This window comes from Formica exsecta, unplaced genomic scaffold, assembly GCF_003651465.1.
Source record: "Formica exsecta isolate Colony F162 unplaced genomic scaffold, ASM365146v1 scaffold233, whole genome shotgun sequence".
In the NCBI taxonomy this organism is placed as follows: domain Eukaryota; kingdom Metazoa; phylum Arthropoda; class Insecta; order Hymenoptera; family Formicidae; genus Formica; species Formica exsecta.
The window spans coordinates 24,793-38,193 of NW_021849616.1; the positions used below are offsets into that span (position 1 = coordinate 24,793).

Genomic DNA, 13,401 nt, shown 5'->3' on the forward strand with positions numbered 1-13,401 from the left:
TCTTTTTCTTTCAAAATTTGGTTTGCCAAAATTTTTCTCATCCGGAAAACAGTTTGAAAAATTCATCAAATAGGAGAATAGTTGGAGTTGTTATCAAAACGGTTTACATTGCAATCTTGAGGTTTTATTATCGACTACGGTGTGACAATTATTGAATTGAGGTAGGAAGTCCACATTTTGCTCATTCCAGAATTTCGGCTTCGTCGAAACGGACGAGAATTTAGATTTCGATCGCTTGTGAAGCCGAAACGAATATTAGCTCTTAATTTTCGCGTTTTAATACAGGATATACGCTAGAGTTACTTAGTTTAACGCATTATTTCGCCGAATGAAATACGTCCAACGACCACTGCCCTTTGTGAAGAGACACAAAAGCGGCGGGGCCCTTTTTCCGTGTCTGGTGCTTTTTTAATAGGACTAGCCCGGAGGGTCATCGTGAAGCATAATATGACAAGTAATCAGCGTATTTTATCGAGCTGAATAAGAGAAAAATCATTAATAACAATCGCGCGTTTACCGTTTCTCCTCGCGAGTCGCGTGCTCGCGCGCTTCAACTCGATTTGGAAATATTGCCGTGACACTTAGGCTTAGGATAAAAAAAGCGGAAAAACAAAACCTTATTAAAAGATAAAAGAAGTGTCAAAGAGAATACTGCTACAATTATCACTAATTAACTATTAACTATTAACGCGTTAGTACCACTTAAAATGAGAGGACGGAAGGATAAGAGAGAGAGAGATAAATAGGGAAAACTGTACTGATGTTATTAATTTCTATTTGTAATTAATTAATTAATTGTCATCAGCCATGGCTTTACTATTTGCTTAATAAAATACTATATTGACAGCTTTTTGAGGCTACGGAGTAATGAGGCGCGTGTGACGGGGAGAGCGTAGCTTAGATTTAATAAGGTGGGCGTGTTTGACGTTAACTAGGATCGACCGATGGGAGTGAGAAATTATAATTGGTGTCGTTATGCTGTAAGAATCCTGTACAGCCGAATGCTGCGTGAGTACCATGTGAGACAAGATGGGTGCAGTAAAGATCTGGACTCGGTTAGATAGATAAATAGACATATATAAGACGATCTGGAATAAGACTGGGAATTAATTAAATCACATCCTTGGAATAATTAATTAGGGAAGCTGGCTGTAAGGTCACAAACGACTGTTCGCGTTTATTGTTATTAATAGTTAATGAGCTATCTCTAATGTCTTACGGTCTAGTTTACTCGATAAATGGACAAAAAAAAGTTGTTTAAATAAACTCGTTACCTCCGCCTAAGGATGATAGCTGTTACGAAAAAGCAATCGTAAGATTAACTGAGTAAGGCCGAAATCACGTTAAAGTAATACGAGGATAGAAAATACACACCGAAAGTGCTACACACAGATCTCTTTTTTTCGAACAATGTAACGCGAGATAGTTACGAGATAGAAAAGATAAATGCAAAGAAAATTCTTTTTCCTTCAATTATTGATTGATCAATTTGACATACAATTAATTACTTTCTTCGAGTGCGGTTCTCGACATTGCATCACGTTGCAATTGATGGCGACTTCCAATATTTACCTTGTAATGGAATAAATGATTTTTTAAATATTTGAAAGCATTAAAGCAAATACTAAAGATAAATTGCTCTAGCTACGCGTGAAACAAAGTTAACCGCTTATTTCCGTTTTCTCATACCGATACGACTATTATTTCGATAGCATGGGCTCTTTTTAAAATCGTGTCTTAAAATCGTGACGGTACCGGTCGTTGTGTGCTTCTTTACGGAAGGTGCGACGACGTTAGGCGTCGCGATCAGGGGCGGCAGAAGACAGATGGGATGAAAGATGAATGAATGTGGAAACATGGGCGAGATGTCATAGGAGTAAATCGATATAATTATTGATTAAGGGATAAGTTGTGTACAAATGTATTATAAATTAACGATTATATATCTCAGAGTACCTTAACGCAGAAAGGAAAAAAAAATAATTAATGAAACTCACTTGACTCGTTTTAATTATCATAAATACAATATTATATATATAGAGGCCCATCGCCCCGCTTCTTTCGACAGCGCGGGCGAGGGAGAGTACGGCGCATAGGGTCAATATTTAAGGTATCGATTATTATCTAATTAATTAATTAAACTCGTAACTCTCGAAATAAGGCCGTTGTAGACAAGTATTAAAATAGGGAAAGTAAAATATTTTTAATGAAACAACAAATGCCAACCATTGTGTTCTCGTGAGAATCATAATTATTCCGTAATTCTTAAGTAAAAAAAGGAAAGCGTATCTAAGTCGTTGATTATATAAGTCGTTGTAATTTAATTCTTTTGTTAGAGAGCAAGATGACGGGAGAGAGTAAAACGGGATATATGATAAATCACAGGCAGAACGAAACGCGAATGAAACGAATAATCGTGCGCATCAAATGAAAGAATGTGATTGGCGAGATTGAATGATATGAATTGGTGAATGCGATGATCGAGCGACTGACGACGAGCGGTGGATTGGAGGAATCGAATAAATTCGTCTTTTTTCAAGGAATCTTCGATATGAAAATTTATTAAAAAAATAGTAAAACGAATAATTTAATAAGATTTATCAATTGATATTGTGTCATTATCAATTATTATTTTAGTATTTTTATTAAAGAATCTGATCATTCTTTTCATTAATCAAAATCTTTGCAAATAAAAAAATTGCAGTTAGAAGCAATGACAATTGAGTTCCATCATGTCAATTTTTGGGATTTAAGTTATGAGGGGATAATGCATAGTTTAAGACTTTTGAGAAAGAGTTTACAAAATTAGAAAAAGGCGTATAAATCCAATTTCTCAACAGAAAGGTCGGTATGAAAAGAATTATACGGAAAGAAAGATCGAGTAAAAGGACTGTATGATTGCACGAATGATTACGAGATGACGAGTCAGCATAAGCGTAAATATTCGACGTTAAACAACCAAACGACAGACACATATATATATACACACAGAGAGATGCTCACACACACTTTCTAGTAATACAGGAGCATAGATTGTACGGGGTACAAGTGACGCGCGCGACCACGTGCGTCGAATCAGGTTTAAGGTTTGCCAAATCTTACTAAGTAAAAACCACGCGAAACAGAGTAAAGTTTATTAAGCTGCATTACGTATAGTATGTAGAAAGTATTTGCATTAAAGGAAAAAAAAAAACATAGCTAAAAACCGTTAGTGCTTATTAAAATGAAGATGTGATGAAGAGTGCCGGCGCAATATTTCCAAATCGACGCCCCTCGAACCTGCCTTTGTCGGAAGGGATCACCCTTTAATCTCGAATGAATCTGCATATAAAAGAGAAAAAAAAATTGCGATCACACAAAAAGAAATTCTCTATCATTATTGCATTTCTCTCGCGATCGTATCTTTGTATCTCCATTCTTTTTTCCGCCACATATTTTTTTGTCGATGGAACATTTCGTAGGTTCGTAGAGGGTATGTGCGTGACGATAATCGTCAAGAGAGGGACAAGGAACGGTCGCCAAATCGAACTCGACTGTGTCACATAGCTAAAAACCGTTAGTGCTTATTAAAATGAAGATGTGATGAAGAGTGCCGGCGCAATATTTCCAAATCGACGCCCCTCGAACCTGCCTTTGTCGGAAGGGATCACCCTTTAATCTCGAATGAATCTGCATATAAAAGAGAAAAAAAAATTGCGATCACACAAAAAGAAATTCTCTATCATTATTGCATTTCTCTCGCGATCGTATCTTTGTATCTCCATTCTTTTTTCCGCCACATATTTTTTTGTCGATGGAACATTTCGTAGGTTCGTAGAGGGTATGTGCGTGACGATAATCGTCAAGAGAGGGACAAGGAACGGTCGCCAAATCGAACTCGACTGTGTCGGGACGTCCTGTGTGCAGGCAAGAACATAGCGAGAGCGAGGAAACGGAGGAAGAGAGAGATGGATTGACGAGAAAGAGAATTACGAATGTAATTAAAAAGTCATTAACGATCGTTGTCTAATTTTAGCGATGTTATCTCTGACTCGATGGATGAGGGAGAGACCGCGGAGGATTGATAAGGACGAACGACAAATGAAGAGAATCCTTAGAGTACACAATCTTAATTAATTTTAACTATTTCTGCGAATCCTCATACGCCATCGTATTCAGAATGATAAATGATCTATAAATATTGTAGACATATGAGAGACAAAAATATTGAACGACTTAACTGGGATGGGGTAGTGGAAAGAATACATTACGTGTGATATAACAATAAAATCAGAATAACAGAGTTATTAAGTGAATCGTATCAAAATAGATCAGATATGAGTAGGAATTCGAAACGTCAAGAAGGATGTGTAGAAATGTCGACGTCGATATGAAACTTGTTTCTTGTACTTCGAAAGTAGATCACACTGGTATAAATTAGATTTGGGATAAAAGGATGAGATCATTCGGAAGAGTTGAAAGTCGAATGATTAAGTGAAAAAGCGTGAATTAAAGATAGGAATACGTACTCGAGGGAAAGAAAGTGTACGAGAAAAACATACGCATTTGTCTCTTTTTACGATCGCGACCAATCTTTGATGTAGTTTCGATAGAAGGATATCAGTCAGGTCGATATAATCTTTAAAGGTGATAGAGTGATTTTAGTGAAAATGAAGGTTGATGTCGACTCGTTCCGTTGATTTCCTCTCGTTGTTCCCTTTTGTTTTTGACACATGCCGACACATACACTTGCCGAGGAAAGTTAAGAAACAAATAAATTACTCACGAATTGTTTAATATATTTATCCATCTGAATATATATGTAATTGATCGTATCAAATACAAGAAATATGTACTTTTTATTTTTACGTGATACATATTTTTCGTACTACGATCAATTAACTACATTCTCGAAATTGAGTGAATAACATGTATATAACAATTCATGAGCAACTGCTTCGTCTTTTGATTTTTTTTTCGGTAAATAAGTACAAATAAACACACACACATACATATACTACATCTTATACGTGTATAGACAAATACATGTTTTTATCACACACTATACATCATACGAGTACGTCATACACCATAAGCTCTTACTTCCTCCTCCCACTCTCGACGACACATATAAAATAACAGTACTATTATGATAGTTACTGTATACTACTTATTATTATCGCTATTACTATTACGATTATTACAACTACTACTTATATGATTATTATTATTATGATTATTATTACTGCTATTCTTATTATTATTATTATTCATTGAATACACACACATAAATATATATATATATATATTAATATACTTAACGGTGTTTCTAGTGGATTAATTGATTAATTGATACTTAAGATATATTAATAATATTAATATAACACGACATATATATAATATTATATATATATAAATCTATATATACATATATAATGATGATAAGTTGATATGCTGATTATTATGATATAATATAGAGAAAAGAATGGATCATTATTCGTAAAAATACACACTGGTATAGATTATGAGGAATGATTAAATAGAAAATGATATTGATGAAAAAAAAGAAGTTCCATATTATCAATCGAATTAATTTCGATCCCTTCACTTAAATTAGATCGTACCTTACGTAATTACTTTACGTATAACTATTATTTTCCTATCATGCGCTTAAAAAACTTAAAACACTGCACAGCAAACATTTTTATTCTCAATGGCTGGCGCGCGCAATTACATTATATATATTTTAGAATATATTTAGAATTTTATTATCGCGGGACGTTATGTGTGTGAGGGCCAGTGCGTGATTAGACTGAAAAAATAAATCTTCTTTCTTAACAATCTTTTTTAAGAAACAGATTATTAATGTGCGAATGACAGCAAGCATGGGAGAGCGCGGGAGAAAAGAGATCATACGAGTTTTTTTAGAATCTTGATTGCACCTGTCCGCCGATCAATTTCGTCGATTGCCCCGGATCGGTGCAGTCGACATCGATATGCGAGATGACCTTCTACTTTCTTTTTGCCGCTTCTGTTTTGCAATTACCTCATGCATTGTGATTTTTACTGTGCATACGTGATTGTGCGCGCAATCGAAAAATGTCACTCTCGATATTGTATGAAGGATATCTCATTAGAAATATGATACATATCTCCATGAGAATTTAAATTTGATACAATTTTTCTGCATGTGCTTTTTAAACTGGAAAAAAAAAATGTATGATATCGCGACAATTTTCGTATGCACGGTGTTTCTATCATTAACGAGGATGAAATTATAGAGGTGGTCCACTGTTAAAAAATGTTGATTGAATGAATTTTTTCTTTTCTTTTCTTTTTTTTTTTTTTTTTTTTTATTGATGCCGACGTTCAGAACGTATCGGAAACGGTGGAGAGAAGTTTTAAATTGGTGCAGTGTTTTATGCGCGTTCCAATATATCCCGCCATGTTCTCTCGAATCTGAGACATGCATTTTTATATAGTGAGAATAGCTCTCTCTCTATTATACTGTAAATAATCTGTCTCAATGAAGATTTCTTTCGCATTTTTTAAATTGCAACGATTTTTTCCGCATTTTTTTAAATTGCAGAAAGTCTCAATTTCGAGTTAGCTTGGTATTGACATGTGTTTGTCAGTACTCTTCCATATATTTATGATTAAAAATGATTATTTTATTACGTAACTTAAGGTTACGTAAATTAAGTGAATTTTTAGTTTTTCAACTTTGTAATATAAAGGTGTATTATTTTAATCTTTAATGCTGACATGACTATAAATCGAAGCTTAATCTCTAAGTATACCGTAAAACTTAACCCATTAACCGGGCAGGTAATTAAAATATTTATCTGACATCCGTAATTTTAATATATGTATAATTTTCATACATTAGAATAATGTAGTTTCATATATATTAGTATATAGATATAATTTATACGTATATATAGATGTAGATATACGTATGTAGATGACCGTTTAAAGGATATCAAAATGGCACGAAGATAATTTCAGTTAAATAAAATCGCAATAAATTTTTCGATAATACGATGGTATGTATTATCTAGAAATTTATAATCTGTTAAGTTATTTTTGATATAATAACAATTTATATATTATCGCGTGGTGCATTTAAATTACCTTCGCGTCATGTGTGATAATATACTTAAATAATAATTTTAGATAAGACTTAGACTAATAATGAATATATAATATATAGTATAGCGTAATTTGTGAAAACAAAAAAACTCGGTTAAAGGGTTAAATTAGGAGCTTCGAGAGACCGTGTTCAGCCACTTGGAGTAAAACCGTTCTCAAAGAGAAAAACGCCCAAATCTCTCTCCCCTTTAATCCCTTTTCTCTCATTTCTACCCCCAACTGTTGCGAATCTCACTCGGTGCTTCTCAAGAGGAAGTGGCACTCGAGAGAGAAAAGTGCATTTCCAGAGATGAAACGAGTTTTTAACGATCTCTCCTTCCTTTTTCCTCCGTAGACGTTCTCCCGATCCCCAAATTCAAAAACGTCGAAACCGGAAGTCCGACCTTCATCCCCAACGGAGACGCAGCCCCGGGTCCCCAACGGTTCTCCTTGACCCAGCACACGAATTACCATCCCTATAGACGCTAAAAAACGCCGATGTCGTCCGAACGGCCGAGAGAAACGCACGAGAGAAATAAGTTTCATAAGTGCGCGAATGAACAAGGAAGAGAGAGAGAAGAAGAGTGATAGAGAGCGTGAGAATGGATGCAAATAACGCGTGTAATTTCCGGCCGGAATCTTCACACGCAGATATTACATATATCCGTAGTTTTGATTATATATTACGATTTGTTAATTTTATAGAACGGTGACTTTTTTGAACTCGTATCCAGCAATCGAGATTAGCGCGCAGTAAGATTACTGAATAAGGATTATTAAATTAGCCTGGAATGAATGCGCTCGCGCGGTTTATACAGTAAGATTAGCTAAGCCACCGTCTAATGTTAGCTGTACGATTTCATTATTAAGCTAACATAAAATTTTATCACTTAACCTTTAGAGTGTATAGTAGCTTTTTGTAGTAAGTCCTAAGATGTGTCTTGCTTTTTTATGGATATACATGTGTTATTTTTAATCGTGATAATGTCTATAAATGTCTTAAGGAATTAACAGTTAAAAATAATTAAAAAGTATATAATATAAGTAATTAAAAAAGATAAAAACATAAGGTATATCCATTTAACGCTTTTCAATTGCAAATATTAAATACTATAAGCTAGTAAATTTACGACTAATATATCGTGAATACATTTATTTCAATATTTGACGAAAGAAAAGTAGAAAACTCAGCTTATTACATAATTATTTTTATTATTTTCTATATATGTAATTATATATATAAAATTTAATTTTTGTATTCTCTTGTCAGAAATAGATAGAATATCATGAACACACAAGTTATCATCTGAATGAGTTATTAAATAAGATATTTTGATTGCTTATCTCATAAATCACTTAATTAATTTGAGAAAGTAATATTCTTTAGATTCAATGATCCTTATATATATATAATCGAGATATTTTTGTAGACGCGAAGATGTCGTCTTTAATGTAGGTGAAATTGAGTTGGAAAGCGTTAAAAGGAGATCGATAAATCGCCAATGTGATGATGGTGCTCCGGTTTTGTGCCTGCGCCCTACTGTGAACGGATGTAAGGTCGGTGCGACCCAATTGACCCATTTTTCGGGCGTCTCTTTTTTGCAAATTAATCACGAACTCGTCGCGCGATTCGTTGTCGAAACTCGTTCAAAAATCCTATGAGTCAACCGCTGTGATGCACGCTTGGATCTCTCGGATCCGGCAAGAAGATGTATGTAAAACTACTTTCGAGATTCTAAATCGGTGAGATTAGTCTGTTTGTTCTCGAATTCAAATTACTCCCCGCAAAATTCTATCCGTTCCATCTATCCATCAATTCATCCATCCATTCTGCAGCCTGGATCGTTTCACGAGATATATATCCTATACATAATACCCACGACTACGTTTTTAGTCTGCTTCCCTCTGATTTCACTTTAACTCGCCCTGGATGAATACGCTTCGATGATTTAACTTTTTTACCTTTTTTTTTGTTCTGTGTTCTTGTTCTGCTTTCTCTTATATTATTTTTTTTTTAATTTGTCGCGTATATATAAGTAAAAGAGTGATATTAGAGTATATTTCATTATACACATAAAATTTAAGAATTTATAAATACAAGAAATATATCTCTAATGAAAGGAAATACAGTTAATTTTTTTGCTTGCACATTTTTTATTATTTACTATCTTTTTTATGTAATTATATTTGTAACGAATAATTTCTGGCGTTAGAAAAAATCTTATGAAAATTGATTTGTATCTCCGGGGCGTTCAATTTATATAATTATAAAATATGGCTTTGCATATATTGAAATTAAGCGCAGTCTTTTCCTCATATTTTTCTTCTGAAAGAATACATAGAAAATATGTTCGAAGTTTTCCATCTATCTTATTTATATCATGGATCATACTTTTTAGTTTCTTTTTATTTGATCAATTTTTTTACTATATTCGATTTTTTAAATATTTTTAATAATATTAATTTTTAAATTTTTCGGTTAGAAACGTTTTTATAATTACAATATGCTGTTATTAATAACAAAACATGAATTTCTATTAAATGATAAATTGTCTCAAATATCCAGTACCTATTAGATCTTGAATTTGCGGAAGCTTTTCAGGGCGATTGTTCTGGTTGCCCTCTCCATTCTCTTCTCTAAGTCGATTTTGCTTTTCTGCAAATTTTATTCTTCAATTTCAACTCTTTGCAATTCTATATATCATATTAAAAATATTATTGTATCTTATCTAAGTACCCGATAATCCCATAATTAACGATACAATAATCTCGCTCCCAATAATCTCGAATTAACATGGAAATCGTAAATGTATTTAATTACTTAAATTAATTGTAATTAATAAAAGTATTTAAAAATATATATTGTATATAACATTAAATTTTTTATTAATATTTAAATTTATATATGAAATTTATGTTGGTGGCTAACATAAATCCGCGAAGGATTTGAACGCGCAACACAATGTGTGACGACATATTAATTATTACAATTTATTTATTTTTAATTATCCATGTATTAATTCGGATTGCAAAGAGTTAAGCTTCTTCCACTTTCCATATTCGATCATCAGATTTTCCATTGAAGATCAGTCTTTTGAGTTATTGTAAAGTAACACGCGCCACTTCTGTACCACCTACTCCGGTTACGTCCTCTCGCCACGTCCTGGTACGTAGTACTATGTTCTTTTGTGCGATTCTATACAGGATATGGGTCTTCGAGCGTTCCTGCTGCACCAGGAACAACGGACAACTACAGCGGTGGCCCCCAAAGGGGTTACACAGGATCCTCGTCCACCACCAACAATTATCACCCTTATCGTCGCTAGGAGGAATAAGACAAAATCAACAAAGTAGGCTGCAGTCCGAGATCTCTCACCCCTTCTTGTTAGTTATGTGTATATACATTTGCATATAACTAACTATACTTATTACAATGAATATAGTTTATATTAATTATAGAACTCTCGTCTAATCTTTTTTCCATAAATCTCTCAATGCACTCAACTCTGTATTGGAGGATTCATGGAAAAAGATCAGCATCCGATTATTCGCGACACAAGCACGACAATTACGCGACATTACGCGTATAATCGACGAACAAGATGCGACATTAGTTGAGTTTATTCGATTTTGATGAAGCAGTACATGATGATTGATAGACAGAAAAAGAGAGATAGAAAAAAATTGCAGAACTTGCGATTTGTGCTAACGGAAAATAGATGGAGAAAGTTTGCGGATGAAAAACCGCAAAGTTGCTCCATTTATTTTTCGTTTGACGATTATTATGACAGAATGCAAAAAAAAAAAAGAAAAAATCTGCGTCAATTAAATCTAAGATTTAATATGATATTTCATTGATTGGTGCTACTCACGGGGACATACATCGCGATATATATTTTACAGCGAACATTATCCCTATTAAAATTAAAATCATCTTTCTATCGAACTTTTTTCTTACCTCATGTAAAATTCACCATCTAATTCTTTGAATAAAATTTAATAATATTCTTAATAATGTGTATGGCTTTTTAATAAAATTTGGATACTATTATACTTTCGTTGAGGCTAATTTTTAGTTTTTAATGTCTAATTTTATTATATATATTATATTGTAATCAAAGATTATATATAAAATAAGATAATAACGATAGCTTTTTTACAAAAAGTTCCAATTTTTCCAATAGCATAGTATTTAAATTTAGATGTTTGCGATGTGTATCTATTGAATGCTTCGTGAGAAGTTATCAATGATTTGTCACTAATAAATAATTCTTAAATGACATAAATTACATAAAAAGATTACAGCGTTTGATTTATCGACTATTTTTCTCCATTTTGAAACTGCGCGCACATTTTTCTGCATGTTCGAATTAAGTAACTGACATAATATTCGCCATCTAGACATTTGATTGCTATGGATACAAGCGAAGCAATCTAAACGATGGTTTTACGAATGCACATTGACGTTGGTATATGCCCATGGATGCGATCGAGATTGAATGTACATAAGTTAGCGCTATGTTGCGGGCAGAAATGTCGATTAGTATAAGGAGCAGTAATCTAATTCATCCTTAGTCAAAACGTGTACAGAAATAAGGAATCAACCGATTGGACAGACAACAAATTTTATTGACCATGTTATAAAAAAGACAGGACAACGATAACATAGGAATATTTTTTTTATAATTCGGGTATTATATAATTCAAGAGTTTCAGTTCGATTTATTTTTAGCATTAATTGTAGTGACTTCTTGTCTTAACTCTTTTATGAATCTTTTTACTTTCGTTTGATTTGCGCGAGATTAAATTGTTGTTTCCACCTTTCGTGTTTTCTCGTTTCTTGTCGATTGTAATTGCGTGCGCGACGACAGCATTAAAATAAATATAGAACCTAATATTTTTTTTTTTCGATTTCTGTCGTAGGAAGTTTATTTCCTAGACGTCCTGTTCATTTTACTGACTGGATGACGCGAGGCTTGTGGACTTGAGGTAAAAAAATTTAAAGGCGCGAGTGACATTTAACATAGAGCAAAGATGTGCCCCGATCTCGATATCTTTTTTCTTTTTTTTCTGTTGTGATTCGACTCGCTTTAAAGTCTCGGCATCCGATATAAGAAAATATTTAGATTCTTTATTATAATTAAAATTATAATAACGTGAGAAAAAAATTAACACACATTGTCGCTTATTAACGAGAATGCAGTAATGCATTGATTCACGAAAAAGTTATTGTAGAGTTATTTATTTATTCATAATTAATTATTTTTAAAAAGACGTTCAAACGCATACAGAAATACGGAGAAAGAATCAATCTTTGCATTTCAATTTGAAATCTTATTTTAGACTTGCCAAGCCGAGAGAAATAATCAGAAATAATTTTTCAAACAAAGTGTTAAAAAATCATAATTATTTGAATGCACAACATAAAATTATATTCGAATTTGCATTTATTAATCTTTCATTACCACCTTGAGACTTTTTGAAATAAGAGTCACGACAAAAATAAAGCGAACATGGGCAGTCTTGTAAAAAGATAGATAAGGTTAAAACGCCAAACGTATTTAATAAAATTGCGATAGGAAGTAAGGGGTAAGTGTAGTGGTTAGATACGGAGTTATATATTTATACGCATATACGACTGTATCTTATGTTAAAATGGGGAATGTAAGTTCCTCCGTATATATGTCACGGTTGCATCTAAGATGCGCATTGATTTATACTTTGAAATGCACCTGCGTTCTGGCACCTGGTACTTCCGCGATAATTTTTCAAATTTCTTTTAAAGAATTCCGAAAAGAGACAATTACAACAACGAAAGAAGTGCGGGTCAACGCGTACGATCGTGTAATATTTGTAATGATAATATTAATATTATTGATTAAGAGTATGGTTAAGGAATTATATAGAGTTACCCGGCGTGGTACGATTGCTGTTGATGGCACCATCCCCATTTTTACTATCTTCTCTCGCCGCTGATGCGCTGTATTATTGTTCAAAATATTTTGTTATATACTGCGAACCAAGAAGCCAGCGACAAATGCATTCTTTTATAGCATAGAGATAATTAATATTCTATACGGATTAATAAACGTTCACATTTTTAATAGAAACATTTGGCGGAGAGTGGAGTTATTAATTCACGGATTATATCTCGTTATATTTTATTCTTTTTGATCTTGATCCTTTTTCCTTTCAGCTCCAGTTTTCTATTCGTAATTTTGAGAATTAGATATATTTATTTGTTTTCTTTTAAAGAGAAAGTTAAATTATTTAACTTCTAATAAGCCATAA

General features: G+C 33.1%; 1 protein-coding gene across 4 annotated transcripts in view; it reads left to right on the top strand.

Moving 5' to 3' along the window:
• LOC115235712 (heterogeneous nuclear ribonucleoprotein 27C) overlaps nucleotides 1-13,220 on the top strand; it is a 35,552-nt gene extending 22,332 nt beyond the window's left edge. For 2 of the 4 annotated variants that reach the window (XM_029807655.1, XM_029807658.1), the window contains one exon: nucleotides 7,466-8,000. In XM_029807655.1, coding sequence (XP_029663515.1) covers nucleotides 7,466-7,599 — 134 coding nt within the window. In that variant the 3' untranslated portion in view covers nucleotides 7,600-8,000. Of the gene's footprint in view, nucleotides 1-7,465; nucleotides 8,001-10,314; nucleotides 10,901-12,033 lie in introns of those variants that run through there. The other 2 variants (XM_029807657.1, XM_029807656.1) reach the window with 2 other exon arrangements.
• The last annotated feature ends 181 nt before the right edge of the window (nucleotides 13,221-13,401 follow it).